This window comes from Epinephelus moara, chromosome 1 (genome assembly GCF_006386435.1).
Source record: "Epinephelus moara isolate mb chromosome 1, YSFRI_EMoa_1.0, whole genome shotgun sequence".
In the NCBI taxonomy this organism is placed as follows: Eukaryota; Metazoa; Chordata; class Actinopteri; order Perciformes; family Serranidae; genus Epinephelus; species Epinephelus moara.
In genome coordinates this window covers 11,750,719-11,768,984 of record NC_065506.1, presented here as the reverse complement: position 1 = coordinate 11,768,984, position 18,266 = coordinate 11,750,719, and the positions used below count along the sequence as shown (strand labels likewise).

Genomic DNA, 18,266 nt, shown 5'->3' with positions numbered 1-18,266 from the left:
AAGCATAGAGAAGGTCTTCTGAGCAAGAGTGGACAAAAGCATCCAGCCAAACGAGATCAAATTGACGGAGGAGCTTTCTGATAAAGCCAAACACCTTGTTGTTTATTTCTGGATTGTCTGCTGCTGTCATGCTGGCCATTCAGAGTAATTCTCAGTCGAAAGCTCCTGAAAACCCAGCAGGGATTGCCTTGATGTAGTGCCTCCTCTGTGATTATTGAGCCATCAAAGTCCTATTAGACCTCATGTGGATGTATGGTAGTAGTGCTTTCAGTAATGTCAGCACACCCAGATCTACATTAATGTCCTAGACTGCAGCTCCAAGACATTTGTATGTCTTAGACCAGGCTGGACATTGCAGTGCTTATCACCATGTGGTTGAACATCCTGAATCTGAGCAGCTTGTGAACATACAGTTCAAAGAGGGAGGATAAAAGCTTATTGAATTTACAGTGGTCACAAATTAAAATCAGCCCATGCCCACTGAAACTGTATGATGCTGCATTTAAGTGGCATTTAAGACTGCCATTATTGCTGTTAAAAACATATACCGGTATGCCATATGTCATTTAGAGTCATTCTGGAGTTTGATGATGTAATTCATTGTTGACAATATTACCTAATGTCAAATACTGTCAGTTATGGCCAGTGATAGAATAAACATAGTCTGTGCAAAGTTCACCTTTGGTGCAGTTTGCCACCAAAGCAAACTGAAAGCTGTCTAGTTTGGACAGAAATGTTAACAGAAACATTTATCCACAAAACCTAGGAAGTTTTGCCAGTGAACAGTATGGGGACCATTGATGTTTAGATAAAGAAATTACAAGTTGCCAGCTGAATATACTGTAGAGAATGAGACGATAATCATACTTTCTTTCGTTCTTTCCGCCTCTCTTTCTCTGTAGACAAGCGGGGAGAAGGTGAGTCGATTGAGTCTGGTAGATTTGGCTGGGAGTGAGCGAGCAGCAAAGACTGGAGCAGCAGGGGAACGACTCAAGGAGGGAAGCAACATCAACAAGTACGCAAAAGCAGTTCAACATAGACACACTGAACACACACACACACACACACACACAAACCCCATGATTGGGTGTTCCATCAGGCTGTTTTTTGAGTCTAAACCCCAAATTGCCTTACAGATGTTTTCTCTCTGGCAGTGTTACGTTCTTTCGCAAGACATTTTTTACTAACCACAGAGTTTTGTCATTTCACTCTTTAGACTCAAATGTGAAAGAAAACATACAATGTGTGTTGCTGGTTTATAGTGGTGCCCTGCTGCAGCAACTTAGCTTTCACCATAGTCATTGTATAATGTTAGTAATCACAACACACAAATAGTGAGAGACGCTAAAGGAACAGGGACATAGTGAAACTAACCTCTGAACAGATACATGAAATGAAATGGAAAGCACTTGACTGCAGTGTTTTTGTGTGTTTGTCAGGTCTCTCACCACCCTGGGCCTGGTGATCTCGGCGCTAGCTGAACAGGGAACAGCCAAGAACAAGAACAAGTTTGTTCCTTACAGAGACTCTGTTCTGACATGGCTACTGAAGGTACATACACCATGAAGATGTTTATCAGAAACAGTGGAAAATACATCTCCCTCGTTTGACTATCCAGTGCATTTTCTGTATTTTCTTAAAATTTCTCTGTGTCCGTGTTCTCTGCATCTTGCGTATTTGCTTTTCTCCAGGACTGTCTGGGTGGCAACAGTCGCACAGCGATGGTTGCAACTGTGAGTCCAGCAGCAGACAACTATGAGGAGACCCTGTCGACGCTGCGCTATGCAGACCGAGCAAAGAACATTGTTAACCATGCTGTCGTGAACGAAGATCCCAATGCTCGCATTATCAGGGAACTCCGAGAGGAAGTAGAGAAACTAAGAGAACAACTGACTCAGGCAGAGGTGAGATATCTTAGGAATCTCAGAAATCAGCATTTAGATATCTCTGCTTGCTTATACTCTCATCTGCTGTTTTTCCTCCAGTCTTTAAAGGCTCCAGAGCTGAAAGACCGTCTGGAAGAGTCAGAAAAGTTGATTCAAGAGATGACCATCACCTGGGAGGAGAAGCTTCGTAAAACTGAGGAGATTGCACAGGTAAGACACACAGAACATATGGTTATTAAACCAAACGTATTGAGCTAATGTACATTGTCACTCCTGGTTTGATTTTCTACACTGTCTGAAAATGATCTTTGTGTCTGTGTGTTTGTAGGAGCGTCAGAAGCAGTTAGAGAGTCTGGGTATTTCTCTTCAGTCTTCAGGGATTAAAGTTGGAGATGATAAGAGCTTTCTTGTCAACCTTAACGCCGATCCTGCTCTCAATGAACTGCTGGTGTACTATCTGAAGGTACACTCACATGCACATTCTTCATAATGCAGTACTTTGTGCCTCCCTATTTATACAGAATACCAAACACTATTACCGATATTATCCCTTTAAATGGGTTCTTTATCTGTTGGGCACATTTTCCAATCCATCTGCACTTTAAACATAACATGAAATCAATCTCAAATCAAATCTTTATACATGCACAGTATTTGGATTATGTAAACTAAAGTTTTTTTTTCATAACTTATCTGACTGATAGTAAGTGCTTGTGGAAAAAAGTGTTTTTTTTTGTGATGTGGGAAGCCTCAAGATGGGAATTACACCAATTATACCAAATTTGAAAGCACAAAACTGCTTTCAAGAAAAAACAATCAAGTTGTTGTTTGAACGACTCGATCAGAACAGAGGGGTGCACCACAGAGCAGACCTAGTGGGTTAGTGAGGTATTTTGAGCCTAAAGCCAGAATTATCAATGTCGCAAAGGTGGCTGTCCCTGGCTAGAATGCCATGGTAACTAAAGATGCACATCTTACCTGGTCTGGACTAATCAGAGTTCAGAGTTTCTGAGTGAAAAGACATTTCTATTCAGAGGGAGAGATGCCAAATACACATGTAGGCTTTTCCTGACAGTGTTATCTACAAGAGATACAGATTCTCAGCTGAGGGAATGTGTAAGCAAACCTATTGATCCGTATCAAAGATACTCTATAACAAAAAATATAGCATTACAAGCTACACCAATGGTATGAAATGGTACATACCACTGGTCTCCTGAGAGGGCGTGGTCTCTCCCGCTTATCCCCACACCTCATTTGGAAGTGTTGTAATCGTTGCATGGATAGATGAAAAGCAGATTTAAAACAGTACAACACTGTATACACATTACGAATGTAATGTTTGCTCCTTATTTTGCCGCTCGTTTTTATCTGCTTGCTCAATATCTGATATCAAGCCAATACAAGGTCACATTAATCTAAGGACATTCTCTTTTCCCCCACCAAAAACAGTTAAATAATAACCGTAACAATATTAATAAGCAAAGAAAAACAAGTTTTATTTCAGTTTTAACTTTTGATAAATGGCTCCACATCTAAGGCTATTTTGCTATCTGTTTATTTGGTTGGAAAGCGCCACTAGCAGCACTGCAGTGAGAATGAAACCCAACCAACGGTTCAGCACCACAGAGAGAAGGGATTTTGTGCTGCCAGATCTCAAGAGACTGGGTTGCGGGGCGTCGGTGGCTTAGTGGTAGAGCAGGCGCCCCATGTACAAGGCTGTTGCCGCAGCGGCCCGGGTTCGACTCCAGCCTGTGGCCCTTTGCTGCATGTCATTCCCCCTCTCTCTCCCCCCTTCACACTTGTCTGTCCTATCCATTAAAGGCTGAAAATGCCCCCAAAAAATATCTTTTAAAAAAAATTAAAAAAAAATTAAAAAAAAAAGAGACTGGGTTGCTCAGACAGGCATGTCTTGAAAAAAGTTAATTTTCTCCTGATTTGCTTTTATGAAAAATGCCATTTTAGTGTCAAAATTTTCAGAGGTTATGTAGCTTGTGAAAACTGGGTCCAATATTTACTTGGGTGACTATGGTCTATAAAATAATTTGTCATAATCGATACTCACTTTAACTTTACCCATAGGAATGAAAAGACTCAGGACTGCTGCTGTTCTCCCAAAGGGCAGGGCAGTGGTGAAACCCATGTGACACAGGAAATTAATCTAAATTGGGCTGTCATGGCTTATCAGTGGTTTTATTTGTAAGGTTTTTCTTGCTCCCATTGGAATACTCAGTATGTCTGTAGTGTTGCCTGGCCATTTCCCCACTCTGGCTATAAAAATAAGCCTTTTATACTACACTAATGAGTATGACCTTTACTCGCATATGAAATGCAGTATAGTTCCCTCAAACCACACTATAATGTTACCACTTTGAATTGTGTTTTTATGCTGCTCCTGATTTGCTCAAGTCTGTTTCACACTGCTGGTATATCACAGCTAATAGAACAGTGATAAGAAAATTGATTAGTCTATTGGTATTAATACAGATAACATTCAATCAATAAAAATATGCATTCAATAAAAATATTTTCAGTTATTTGCCAGCATACCTCTCTGGCTTTAATTGAAGCAGCAGTGTTGCTTTTTACTTTAATACTAGTTTTTAATATTCTTTGGAGGTGGAAGTAGGCAACATGTGATTAATCCATTTTGGAAATTTTGGAAATGACGCATCGAACGCATCATTTGGCCGGTTTTATGGGCACACACAGAGAGCCTGCGGAAGAAAGCCTGTAACAACAAAGACAGTTGATAACCACTGTTGTTGTGCCCATTATCTCTATGTGAGCCAGCTAAGGCAAAGAAAGCCTGGCTCTGTCCAGCTTGCTTTATGGTACATCCCTCTGATAAAATCATATCAAGACAATCTTTGATTCTATTTCTAGCCAAAATGGATACTTTACCAGCTTGTGTAGAGGCTTTTCTCCAGTAGACATGACTTGGTCACATTTATTTTTTATTTTCTGACTTTTATCTGATAACATACAGCCATTTCTTGAATGTTGTGTCTCAGGAACACACAAAGGTGGGCTCTGCAGACTCTCAGGACATCCAGCTGTGCGGGATGGGTATCCAGGCAGAGCACTGTGTCATCGACATCACTGCAGATAGTGCAGTCATCCTCACCCCCTACCGCAATGCTCGGTAAGGAACACCAGCATCACAGACTCAAAGTCCAGGCTGAGAGATGAGAACAGGCTGCTGTGTGGATGGGAAAAGCAAGAGAGAGGGTTAAGAGTTCTTTTACCACTGAAGATGTTGTTACATTTGTTTTAACAGTAATGGAATTGCTGTCTTTATTGTGTTACAGGACATGTGTTAATGGATCTCCAGTGACCAGTGCTCTGCAGCTTCACCATGGCGACCGCATCTTCTGGGGAAACAACCACTTCTTCAGGTGATTTTATGCACTCTAAATGTTGTTTACATTTTTAAATATTTTAATGCTTTTTATCTGTTTTTATATGATAAAATATTACTCAATATTTTTATAACTACTTTTGTCACTTTACACAAGTTGCACACGCCTTAATTACACCCACTTCCTCATATGAAATCCAGATTGGTATTACATCCCATTGATGTGTTGTGTACCAGTTCTGTGTGGGATATAGATCATATTACCTGATGGCTGACAATTCACCAATCCTACCTGCAGGATCAACCTGCCTAAGCGGCGCTCTCGGGGAGCTGAGGAAGAGGATGGTGAGGGTGGCGTGATGAAGAACAGTGGCAGCAGTGAGCAGCTGGATGCAGATGGTGACACAGCCAGTGAAGTGTCCAGTGAGGTCAGCTTCTCCTATGAGTTTGCCCAGACAGAGGTCATGATGAAGGCTCTGGGCAACAATGGTAAGGATGCTATATATATCTATATGCTGCAGTGAACAATAGTTCAGTCCCCTGTGTTTTCTGACTCTATATTCTGTCCTGTCAGACCCCATGCAAGCAGTGCTGCAGTCTCTGGAGAGGCAGCATGAAGAGGAGAAGCGCTCCGCTCTGGAGCGACAGAGACAAATGTACGAGCAGGAACTCCAGCAGCTCCGCAAGAAGCTGAACCCGGACCGTCTGTCCACCGGTCCCTCCGGAGGGCCTGCATCGGGCCAGCAAGGTCCAGGACAGCAGTCTCACTACCGCAGCCTGGAGAGACTCAGTATTGGAGGAATGAGCCAGTCAACTAGTGCTCAGAGCAGATTGAGGCAGTGGAATGAGGACAGGTGAGAGTGTGGGTGTGGGTGCGTGTTAGAGAGACAGAAATATTGATCACACTGAATAAAGACATAAAAAAAATCTGTTTCATGTCCATGTGGATTATGAATGCTAGCTGAACACCTCCCCCCTGCATTCCCTCCTCGTCGCCTCTGTCTCCCCTTCTTTTCTGCCACCTTCTCTCCTCCTTCAGGGAGGCGGTGTTGGTTAGGAGTTTGCGGCGGTTGAGGGAGCAGATTGTGAGGGCAAACCTCTTGGTGCAAGAAGCCTGTTTCATCTCTGATGAACTGGAGCGACACACAGAGTACAGAGTCACTCTGCAGATCCCATCAGACAACCTCAACGCAAATCGCAAGGTCTCACACACAAACATGTAGACATACATGAACAAATTTCTTGTCCTCTGTTTTAAACACAACAAATTATTTAAATACACTTGTGTGTGTGTGTGTGTGTGTGTGTGTGTGGTGTAGAGGGATGCAGTGCTCAGTGAACCAGCGATTCAGGTTCGACGGCGGTGTCGAGGGAAGCAGATCTGGAGTCTAGAGAAGATGGAGAATCGTCTGGTTGACATGAGAGAGCTGTACCAAGAGTGGCAGGACTACAACCTCCATCATCATGACAACCCTGTGAGTTAGCTTGTCAGATTTCCAGTGAAGTCTTTCAATAACCCTGCCAGGTCACAAGGACAGCATTGTCACTAAGCAGGTGTACACAGAAACAAGTACTAATACAGTCAATTTCCCTGCATTGTATTCCATGTTCTCCTTTTATCCTTGTCCAGGTGATGCGCTCATATTTCCGACGAGCAGATCCGTTCTTTGATGAGCAGGAAAACCACAGTCTGATTGGCGTTGCAAATGTCTTCCTTTCCTGTCTGTTCTACGACGTCAAGCTGCAGTACGCTGTTCCCATCATCAACCAGAAGGGAGAGGTAGGTAGTCACAGACTTGCTGGTTATGAATTTAATTTATACGTCTCTTTTGTGAATCTCCATCTCTTTATCCTAAAGAAGAATCCTTAACAGATGAATCAATAAGGAATCAGAGCTTTCATACGAGTCTCTAATCTATTATAATTTTTTTCTTCAATGTAGTTTCTGTTGTGTTGAGATCAGTAGTCTTTTGATTCCTCGACTGTCATGGACGTCAGAGTCAAACATCACATGATATTCAGATGATACACATATTTACGGATTGCTGAAGCATGATAGCAAAATACAAGGAAAGTTGTAGGAAAGGACATTTTAGCTGTATGTTCACAATAGAACTCCAGTGGTGGATGAGTAGCTTTGGAGTAGACAAACCTACAGTCACAGACATATATGTTTCCCCCTCTCCTCTCCCGTGGTCAGGTGGCAGGGCGTCTTCATGTGGAGGTGGTGAGGGTTGGAGGGGCATTAGAGGACAACATGGCTGGAGGAGATGAACCTGACAACAACCAAGACACTGAAGTCCAGGATCGCAAACTGGTCTGCATGGTAAGACAGACATATCATCAGCGAGAAGTAGATTATCTTCGTTATGCAGAACTGATTAAGTCAGTAGGTTAAAATCATTCCAGGAGTTTTGTTTTATAGATCAAGGAGCTCCAAGTGTGTTTAGTTGACTTTGATTTTCATTATACACTCAGTTCCCAGTTCATTAGGGACACCTACCTAAACTTAATGGTGTCTCACACAACAGTCCTGTGATAAATTCTACGTACATGATGGAGATTGTGATGTTCAGTTTTTGTTGAAACAAAAGAGAGATGTTGTTGACTTTTGACCTGTGTATCATCTCCAGATTAAGATTCTGCAGGCAACTGGTCTTCCCCAATTCCTGTCCAACTTCGTCTTCTGTCAGTATTCATTCTGGGACCAGCCTGAGCCCTTCATCGTGGCTCCTGAAGTGGACCCATCGTCCTCGTCACCCAGCACTAAGGACCCACACTGCATGGTGGTGTTTGACAGCTGCAAGGTGAAGCCTGAGAGGGAGAGCTCAGTTTGGGTTTAATTGCTATTGTGGTTAATTGACACAGAGAGTTGGAAAGCAATTATTTATAAAAAAAAGTGGTGGTATAAGACTGATCTGTCTTTTCTTTTGTAGGAGGTGGCAGTGTCAGTAACAGAGGATTTCATCGAATACCTGACTGAAGGGGCAGTTGCCATTGAGGTGTATGGACACAGACAGGCTGATGCAGGGAGAAACCCCGCCCTGTGGGACCTTAGCATCATTCAGGCCAAGACACGCACACTAAGAGACAGGTAGGCACACGCAGTCTCCTCCGAGTCTTCGTCTTGCTTGCAAGACTAGCTTTGTAGTAACTGACTAAAAACCATTGTACTAGTGTTGCTCAGATCTGCTTATAATATTCGTCTTTGTAGGTGGAGTGAGGTAACGCGTCGCCTAGAGCTGTGGATTCAAATCCTTGAGATAAACGAGAATGGAGACTTTGTCCCAGTGGAAGTGGTTCCTGGCAGAGATGTGCGGACTGGAGGAGTCTTCCAGCTTCGGCAGGTAGGGAAAAGCCGTAACACAACACCAGCCAACCTGGTCATAGCAGGTGCAACCAGAAAACTTCAGCTAATAAGCCAACTTCTAAATATTTTCTAAACTTCCCCTCTTCATCTCCAGGGTCAATCGAGGCGACTCCAGGTGGATGTGCGTTCAGTTCAGGACTCAGGCACCATGCCTCTTATTGCAGAAATAGTGCTTGCAGTGTCAGTGGGTTGTGTGGAGATTAGAAACACCACATCAAACCAGGAAGGAGATGAGATGGACAGTTATCAGGTGAATCACTTTATTACAGCTCTGTTAACACTCTGTTTGCCTCTTTAAGTAAGTCTATTAGTCTTAAAGTCACTTGCAGGTGAACTAAAGCTAAAGATTATTAACTGACTGCTTTGTTGAATAGGAAAGAGACCTCGAACGTTTACGGCGACAGTGGTTAGCTGCTCTCACAAAGAGACAAGAATACCTCGACCAGCACCTGCAGAGCCTGGTCAGCAAAGCAGGTATCACCCGAACACACACACACAGTCAAACAAAACGTTCATAAAACATGCTTACACGTTCAAAAGTCTGCCTTCTTTTAGGGTTGATATGGTCTACAGCTTGTCTGCAGTATGAAGCTAGTTACATGTTTTATGGTGTTTGGTTTAGGAAGTGTTAAATGTTTGAGCCTTGTTGTGCGTACAGAAAAAACAGAGGACGATGTGGAGAGGGAGGCCCAGCTGCTGGAGTGGCGTTTGACTCTGACAGAGGAAAGAAACGCTGTTATGGTGCCCTCTGCTGGCTGCGGCATTCCTGGAGCACCTGCTGAATGGTATGACACATGGCAGAATTTGTGTGTGTCTTGGATTTCATTTATTTAATATATATAGACAAGTATATATGTTTTTTTTCCCCCCCAAGATTTGTTAGGCAGGCATTTTTGCTTTTATTTGACAGAGGTTAGTCTCAAAATGGGGGAGGGGCGGTATGACATGCTGAAAATGAAACCAGGGGCATTGGGGTTATATGGCATGCACTGTAACCACTCAGCTACAGGCTCCTAGTATATGTATAAGTATGTTGATCACAGTGTTTGTTCACAGGGTTCCTCTGCCAGGCATGGAGACTCATATTCCTGTCCTCTTCCTGAACCTCAAACGTATGTTTCTTCTTTGCTAAATAATACATATTACTCATGTGTTTTTCAGCTCCCAAGCTGATTTACAGTGTTCTATATTGGTTTTCTCAGCTGATGACCTCAGCTCTCAAGACCAGTTTGAGGTTCCTGAGGCTGGAGGTTGGGACGCCATTCTGAGTGGAGAGGATGAAGACGACTTCTTTGACCTACAAATCGTCAAACACTACGATGGAGAGGTGAGGATGGATCTGCATGGGTTAAGTTTCTGAGGAATTCCTGTAGTCCGTTCAGGAAACCGTTTTATTAACCATTTGTGTTTGTCGACCCTGCAGGTGAAAGCAGAGGCATCATGGGATTCTACCGTACACGAGTGTCCCCAGCTCAGTCGTGGGGGAGCGTGGCCGGAGCAGCGGGTATACCTGACGATTCGAGTTGTGGTTCAGCTCAGCCACCCTGCCGACATGCAGCTGGTCCTGAGAAAGAGGATCTGCGTTAACGTTAATCCGGGCCGCCAGGGTTTTGCACACAACTTTCTGAGAAGGATGTCCACCCGCAGCACCATACCTGGCTGTGGGGTCACTTTCGAAGTGGTCTCTAACATCCCTGGGGTAAGGCCAGGGAAAAATATCATGTGTTTAGTGCTTTGCCCAAGACACTTTGAGCAGGTCGATTATTAAACAGAAGTTTAAATGATGACTTGTCCCATCAGGATGCCCCTGGTTCAGAGGACAGGGAGATGCTTGCCAACCTCGCTGCCAGCGCACACAACAGCCAGTCAGGTGATGACGAGGCTGCAATTGAAAAATACCTCCGCAGTGTCCTCAGTCTGGAGAACATCCTGACTCTGGATAGACTCAGACAGGTAGGTGGAGAAACTAGTAGAGATACAGACAGTGTCTTAAATAGATAGTAATTAGGTCCATTAGTCAATAGGTAGGCATGAAGTCACACAGAATATGTCAAGTTTTAACACACAGCATCCTAGAAGACACACGACTTGTCAAAATATTAATATATTATTAGAATTGTGATTTAGCTTTATTTTTTTTGCACTTTGTACTTTATCTGTTTTGTTCTTTTAAAAATGTTGATAATAAGCTGTGTGGGTTTTAGGAGGTGGCAGTGAAGGAGCAGCTGACAGGCAGAGGGAAGAGCAACAGACGGAGCATAAGTTCTCCTTCTGTCCACAGGGTAAAACACAAATACAATGCTATTATACTGCACTACAAGACACTGTAATGTATTGCAATATGATATGATTTATCTCAATATACTCACTCTCTCTGTATGTCCATCCATCCTCAGCTGTCTGGAAGTAGACAAGACCTGTCCACAAGCTGCCTGGATGATAAGGTAACAAACTTTTTGCTTCTTGTCCCTACATGTTGATTGTTCTAAACAGCAGTCGTTCAAAATGATAAGTTCAGATATTTTGCAATTAATTGAGGATCAGGTGGTAATTATTAGTCTGATGACCTAAACTGCCACTTAGTGTTTAAAGTAGCAAATATGAAAATTTGACTAACCCAGATGTCATGTATAGATCCTCTCATATATGTAGCATTGACATTTGGTAGCTCTGATTACAAATGTCATTATTTCTAAACCAATCCTGTTGTCTTTCTGTTTCTCAGGGTCGATGGGAGAGTCAGCAGGATATTTTCATGCCATCTCAGTTTCACCGCACCCTCCCCCGGCCCGCCTCTTCCCCTTCCACCTACTCCACCTCCCCTTCTTCATCCTCTTCTCCCTTCGGGATGACGTCCCCACAGAACCAGGAACCGGAGCAAGGTAAACCCCCCTGCACCCCCTCTACCTCTACCTCTCTTCTACTCTCTTCTCTGCCATACATTCTTTAAGACATTTCTGCTACACTCCCAACTCTTGCGTCTCTTCATGCTCCTCTCTTCCTCTTCCCAATTGGGCTCATCCATTTCCACTGTGTGCTGATCTCAATAATACTTTGAGCTTAATCATGAGACTCCTCTCTTTCTGTTTGATGTTGCCAAAATACGATGGTTTACTACACAATCTCAAGTCTCACTGTTTACATTAGTATCTATCTGCTGGGTCTCCACTTCCTTCCTTCCTAGCAAAATGTAATGTGTAATCTTTCTCTTCTTCCTGCTCCTTTTGGTGTCATCATTTCTGTAACCTCCTTTGGCTAACGCAATGTGACCTCCTCTCACCTCCTCAAATTCATTACGAAAGCTTTCCAGTGTAATCTATTGGTGGAGTCTGATCATTCTGTATTTTTTCTGTCATAGTGATTTCTCGCCCATGTCAGATTTCATGTTACTGCGATGTGCTTTAGATTAATTCGGTTCATGAAATGAACAGAATTAATGATTTTCATAGTAATTTATGTTTGGCAGTCCTGTGATTAGGATGTGTCTGTGTGTCTTATGTCCGGCTGATGTCTTCTTCTGCCAGTCTATCACTGTGTTGGGGTTTTGCCATTTCCTGGACGCGCTTTCAACTTTCTGTCTTAATCTTTCACACCTCCTCCACCTTCCACACCTGCTTCTCTTTACCTTGCTTCTTTCCTCTCCTCTACCTCCTCCTCTGTCTCCTCTTCTCTCACCTCCTCACCCCCTCCCCCAGGTCGTTCAGGACTTGCTGCCTCTTATCTTTCAGTTAAGGCGCTGGTTCCTCAGATGCCCAAACTGCTCAAGTCTCTGTTTCCGGTGCGAGATGACAAGAAGGAGCTTAGACCTTCACCACACAACCAGCAGGTCAGCAGAGACACTTTAATAGAGCTCAGTGCAACCCAAATTACTCAGGTCTTTATTTAACTGTGTGAATAGTGGAGCAGGGTGAGATTCAGTTAGCCCTGCTGATGAAAAAAGGATTAAAAAGTTCAATATATAGTTAGTGGTAAATTATGCTGGACTGGTCAGACTCGTTTATTTCAGGCTCTGGCAGCTAGGCAAGAGTACAGGAATGCATACATGTGCAAGTGTTGTCATGTCATGACCTTGCATGTCTCTACTCAGCAGCATGTCCCTCGCATTGTGACATCAGGAGGGGACGACAATCGAGTCAAGGCTGAGACGGTGAGATTATACTCCTGTCTAACTTCCCTTCAGAAGTTTCTGTTGTTTGATCTTATGTCACATTTAGCTCAGTGCCAACTGTGCCAATTGCAGTCTGGGGTCAATGTGGACATATGATCGTCCACTGCTATCACATTAAGGGGTCTGTCCAGCAATTTAGTTCTGCTCTACCATAAATGTTGGGACTGTTGAAGTGGCAGAGACTGAGATATTCTGAATTTTGATCCATAGTTTGGGTCAAGCTTCAGAAACACTGGATCCTACACTTTCAATAATACAGCTGGCAGTGTCTTTCTGTTAGACCCTCTCTGCCTGGTAAATACCCACGTCTGTTAAACATCACGTCCCCAGTTTGTACCACAGACTTTCTGCTGCAGCAAAGATAAACCAAGTAACCCTGATGACATCACTACAACATCCCTGGTATTATTTTTCAGCCCACCCCAAAGCCTTTCACATGCTGAGTCATGATCAACATGGCGAGTAAACATATCTTCAGGTGTATAATTGTTGGAACAGCCCTTTAATTTGCAGTTATGGTTCTACATGAGTTCTTGATCTGGTGCAGTTTGCACTAACAGAAATGTATATGTGGTTTTGTGACTTAGACCTTTTCATTTATTAACTTGTTAGTGCAAAGGGCGACTATTTGTGCTGTCAGTATAGGATATGGATGTAAATGTCAAAAATAGACATGAGCAGAAGATGCAAATGGTTCTACAAAATGTTTTTATGCTGCACATAACAGGCCTGAGACTTAAGAATACCTGATTGGTCCAAAAGGTGACTGTAACATTTTCGGGGAAGTTGATTATTATAGCTGATTATTGTTGTGTCGTCTTGCCTTGACTGCATGCTCTTGTCTGTCCATCTGTTCCTGTGGCAACTGTTGCTTTCCTGTAGACTGCTACTCTACGGCCCCCAACCAAAGACAAACGGGCAGAGTTCCCAGAAGTCCCTCCTCTTCCTGTGCATGACCCGCATGACATCACCCCCCTCAGCCCCCTCAGCCAGTCATCAAGCGGCTACTTCTCCAGTAGTGTTTCTACAGTTACCCTGTCTGACGTTCTCCAACCCTCCTCCTCGTCTTCCTCCCTCCTGGCCGCTGAGACTACGTTACCCACAAACCCCCGGCAGCAGGGTGCTGACAGGAACGATGTTGTAACCTCTCCTTCTCAGTGTGGCGCCAAGATGGCCGCCGTCGCTCCACCCACTGCCCACAGCTCAGCCAATCACAACAACGTCACTACGGAAAACTCCTTCTCTGAACACAAGCTGGTCAACTCAGGAGGAGGTGGAGGAGGTGAAGGCTTTGAGAGGCTGGAGATCTTTGTGGACGATGAGGAGCGCAGCCATGATGACGTACTGCCTGAGTGGCTGACAGAAGGGGCGTATGTTACAGTAGGAAGCAATAAAGCCGGGACAGTGCGCTACGTGGGAGTGACGCAGTTTGCTGATGGCGTGTGGGTGGGGGTGGAGCTGGACACCCCTGTAGGTAGGTACTCAGCTAAAGGGACAGTTCACCCAAATTACACAAATAGATGATAAACCACCTCCTCAAGCATCAGGTTTTGGCAGAGTAAAACAGCAATGGTCATTAAAGAGATAACCTTACTGTAGTGTTAATAACATGAGACTGTGGTTCTGTAATACTATACATTTTGGTGTTTTTCAGCCTGACCCCCATTTTTTCATGTTTTGTGTCTAAATGACCAATGAACAATTCCTTTAAGTAGTTAGCGAGAGTGCTGCAGCCAGTAGCCACAAAACATTATTTTTGACCAATAAATAGTGCTTGTTTAGTCACTGACATGTTCAGATTGTTATTTTAAGTCACTGGCAACTTATGGACAAGATCCCTACACAGATAGATCTTTTTGTTTAAGAGCAAGATTCATAATGTTTAACCAGAAACAGCCCCAAAATTGCTATTTGCCACCCAACAGGCTCCATTTAAGTGGACGCCCCTGCCAACTGCAGCAGTCTCCTTCAATACTGGACCAGTTTAAAAAAAGAGTTGCTAACATCAGTCACCTAGACACAAAAACCTAAAAATAACCTGAAAAATAACAAACTTAACCTTTAACATTCTGCCTTTAAATGGTGACTGCAGTATAAAGCTGGATGACATTTCATCAGTGGTGACGACCTTTATTTTCTCCCCACAGGTAAAAATGATGGCTCAGTTGGAGGTCATCGATATTTCAACTGTAAACCGGGGTATGGGGTGCTGGTTCGCCCAGACAGGCTGTCCTTCCGCGAACGGACCAGCCGGCGCACAGGAGACTTCACCGCTCCAGCCCATGTGCCCGTCTTACGAGGAGAAGCCATTGTTGCCCGCCGGGGGGAGAACCGCAAGTCCTGGAGCAGTTGAGACAGGGGAAAGTAGGAGCTGGACGGGAGAGATGAACTCCCCACAGCCCTGCTCCTCCTCCTCTCTTCCTCTCCTCCCAGCTATGCAACAGGCTCACACATAAGAAGTGACATACTGCCTACCCCTCATATAGTTTGAAACTACACTCACTACATCCGTTCACAAGTGGTGGATGGAAGTAGAATAAAGACAATACAGAGACCATTCAGAGCGATGCAAGTAAGTTAATGAAAGACTATGCAGAGTATGTAGAAGTCCGTGGAAGGACTATTTATCATGTGGGATGATGCTAAATGAACGGCGGTCAATGGGAAGACTGCTGAGAGAGAATGGAAGTCAGTGCAGACTTTATCGTATTTGAAGTGTCGAAGCTCTGCAGGGGCGTGGATTGGACGCAGCAGACTGGATGATTTGCCTCAGAGATGCTTTCTGAGCTGATATACAGGGATGCAAACGAGTCACATTTTAGACAGGAGTCACTTTTGATCCCAGTTTACATCTGAGAGTATGTTTCAAACTTGGAGGGGCATTTGAGAGCGCAGGAAATAACACTTCTGGAATGAAAAACCTTCATCTTTTCCAGTTGGATGCTGGCTACTATTATTATTTGCCTTTTTTTCTGCTATTCACCATTGATAATTATTAGTTATTACAGTACAAGTAGCTACTGCAAAAGATTAAAATATACTGTATGGCCATTCTAATTTATAACCATAGAATGGTGTCTCTGGCATTTTTTACCCCTCCTACATGTCTCACTATAATATGTTCGTTGTGTATGAGGAAAAAAATGGATCAAATTTGATTTTTAGACACAAGCTCAAAGCGTGCCAGTCATACTATGTTTGCATCCCTGGATATGATGCCTCTACCTGGTAGTCTTGAGACTCTATGTCCCAGAATCCCCTGCTCCGGCTGCCACTCCCCTGAACTCTCTGCATCAACAAACTGACTCTCTGTTAGAGACTCGTCTTCTCCTCCTGGACTTCCTTTCTTTGGAAGACAGATCCTCCCAGAATGTGCCTTCACCATGGCTTGGTTTGCATTTGTTTTTCTGTGTATTTAATTTCTGTTAGCTGTGTTTGTGTTAAAGAGAATGCCTTGTGCTAAGTGTGAGGTGATCTCAGGGACTGCAGAGGGGAAAGGACAAGGAGGGGTGTGTGTGTGTCTGTCTGTCTGTCTGTCTGTCTGTCTGTCTGTCTGTCTGTCTGTCTGTCTGTCTGTAAATGTTGTACAGTGTTGCCCTGTGTGCACAAAAAAGTTCATATTGTCGTAGCCGTGTAGATGTTGAAGATTATATGTGTAAAGCAGGAAAAGTTGTGTCCTTATTGGACAAAGCCACTATGGGAGCAAGTTGTTTGTACTGGGAGGCTTTAAAAGTCGATTTTGCACTGGAGACGTTGGATAAGAAGCATCTGTATGTTAGCAGACATGTCTGTGGTCATGGTGCAGTGAGACAGAGAGTTAGACAAAGGTAAACAGATTCCTCCAACCATCTAGTAATGTGCAAATGGTTGTTGATGACCTTACATTAGAGTATATTTTCCATTTGAAAGTCTGTTCTTGGAGCTAATTAGCTGGATTTCCTTTGTGACTGACATTTTGACACCAGGAGGCGCTGTTCAGAGTCGTGCTCTGTGTTGGTGGGAATAGGCATGTGTATGTGTTAAGGAAAGGAAAGTGAGACGGACACGCAGAAGCTCTGCTGGTTATTTCACGCTTGAGAAAAGAAGTAATTTGCTTCTATGCATTTGATCTGTTTTAAAAGAAGCTAGTGTTTATCTTTTATTTTTAAATAACTGCCACAACTGGGAGATCAAGCTGTGTGTTTTGGGAAAGTATTAAATACGAAAGCAGTTCTGACTGATGGAACATTCCTGACATGTCTGTCGAGGAAAATGCATCATGATGTGGCGGACTTTAATGGACATCGCATTCCAGAGGGACTTTAACATATTATAGTGACCTTATTCTTTGTGTATTTATTTATGGAAAAGCATTGACAGTACATATGTGTACCATCTGTTGATGAGGAATATAGACAGAATACACGTGTCCCCAATATGTTTCTGTAAGTTAAAGGGGCACTCCACTGATTTAACACACAGTCAGTTTACTTGTCATAAGGAGTGCTACTCAGTGGAAATACTTGTGTCCTCTGTTCAGGGGAAGCTGTAGTCTGGGAACCTGTTGAATCTGCCGATGTATCTGTTCACCCTCCCAATTAAACGACGACATGGCCCTTGTCGGGCCAATAACAACCATTTATCTAATATGGGGCGGGTTTCAGACAACTGGCAGAGCCTTGGTGCTTTACTCATAATGCATAATGACAACGTTTTTTGCTAATGTCCCCTCATGTCAGGGAAACTATGGTTAGCATAAACCTAGCGTAGTACAGAGGACCTTTGAGGCATTTTTAGATAGCATCCAAAATGGCTGCTGCTGATCTGGAACTTCTATTGAAGTACTATTTTCAAATTCTCGACTAGTCCCAGCAACACTCGTTCACAGATATATTGATGCTACATCATCACAGCCACATCACAAGTTTCACTGCTCTGATTAGTTGTGCGTCTATCCAATTGCATTCAGAGGCATTTTGGTCTATGGGTCAGGTTGTGATAGCCTGGAAATCCAGACCCAAATCTAGAAAGATTTAAGGTCTGGCCATGAGTAATGAAAATGGCCCAACTCGAGGGGCGTCACCAAGCATGCATTTGTAAATATCACTGCACGCAACTGGATAACACTACGACCAATCAGAACAATACACGGGGTGACGTATCCAGAGCGCTACCAGCGNGGCATGGGTAATGAGCATCATTACTGATTGCCAGAGTGACTCGCTGAGCAAATTCAAATTGTGCTCTCGCGAGAACTCTGGATTTCCAGGGTAAGGATGTGGACTAACTCATTCACGATTTGGTCTGGTGATGTCAGGCTTGGGGAGCTTAATAAAGTCTGAGAAAATAACTCTGATGATGTCATCAGGGTTACTACATGAAGACTACAAATTTAAGCCTGTGTTATAAAATGGGTGGGTGCATGGAGCATAGTAGACGTGGGCATATATCAGGCAGGAAGAGTCTAACAAAAGAAAACACGGTGTTGCATTATGGGAAGTG

The 18,266-nt window shown here is 43.6% G+C and overlaps 1 protein-coding gene across 6 annotated transcripts in view; it reads left to right on the top strand.

Moving 5' to 3' along the window:
• The window catches only part of kif13ba (kinesin family member 13Ba), a 48,455-nt gene extending 30,507 nt beyond the window's left edge, over positions 1 to 17,948 (top strand). For 2 of the 6 annotated variants that reach the window (XM_050052446.1, XM_050052535.1), the window contains exons 10-39: positions 903 to 1,015; positions 1,440 to 1,551; positions 1,692 to 1,904; positions 1,986 to 2,096; positions 2,215 to 2,349; positions 4,901 to 5,031; positions 5,198 to 5,284; positions 5,546 to 5,736; positions 5,822 to 6,101; positions 6,287 to 6,449; positions 6,567 to 6,722; positions 6,878 to 7,027; positions 7,448 to 7,573; positions 7,881 to 8,054; positions 8,184 to 8,341; positions 8,462 to 8,594; positions 8,712 to 8,867; positions 8,992 to 9,091; positions 9,276 to 9,402; positions 9,674 to 9,729; positions 9,820 to 9,944; positions 10,041 to 10,316; positions 10,418 to 10,570; positions 10,822 to 10,899; positions 11,014 to 11,061; positions 11,343 to 11,499; positions 12,313 to 12,443; positions 12,705 to 12,764; positions 13,668 to 14,259; positions 14,933 to 17,948. In XM_050052446.1, the coding sequence (XP_049908403.1) occupies positions 903 to 1,015; positions 1,440 to 1,551; positions 1,692 to 1,904; positions 1,986 to 2,096; positions 2,215 to 2,349; positions 4,901 to 5,031; positions 5,198 to 5,284; positions 5,546 to 5,736; positions 5,822 to 6,101; positions 6,287 to 6,449; positions 6,567 to 6,722; positions 6,878 to 7,027; positions 7,448 to 7,573; positions 7,881 to 8,054; positions 8,184 to 8,341; positions 8,462 to 8,594; positions 8,712 to 8,867; positions 8,992 to 9,091; positions 9,276 to 9,402; positions 9,674 to 9,729; positions 9,820 to 9,944; positions 10,041 to 10,316; positions 10,418 to 10,570; positions 10,822 to 10,899; positions 11,014 to 11,061; positions 11,343 to 11,499; positions 12,313 to 12,443; positions 12,705 to 12,764; positions 13,668 to 14,259; positions 14,933 to 15,138 (4,698 nt within the window). In that variant the 3' untranslated portion in view covers positions 15,139 to 17,948. The remainder of the gene's footprint in view (positions 1 to 902; positions 1,016 to 1,439; positions 1,552 to 1,691; positions 1,905 to 1,985; positions 2,097 to 2,214; positions 2,350 to 4,900; positions 5,032 to 5,197; positions 5,285 to 5,545; positions 5,737 to 5,821; positions 6,102 to 6,286; positions 6,450 to 6,566; positions 6,723 to 6,877; positions 7,028 to 7,447; positions 7,574 to 7,880; positions 8,055 to 8,183; positions 8,342 to 8,461; positions 8,595 to 8,711; positions 8,868 to 8,991; positions 9,092 to 9,275; positions 9,403 to 9,673; positions 9,730 to 9,819; positions 9,945 to 10,040; positions 10,317 to 10,417; positions 10,571 to 10,821; positions 10,900 to 11,013; positions 11,062 to 11,342; positions 11,500 to 12,312; positions 12,444 to 12,704; positions 12,765 to 13,667; positions 14,260 to 14,932) is intronic. The other 4 variants (XM_050052778.1, XM_050052705.1, XM_050052620.1 and 1 more) reach the window with 4 other exon arrangements.
• Positions 17,949 to 18,266: the final 318 nt, after the last annotated feature.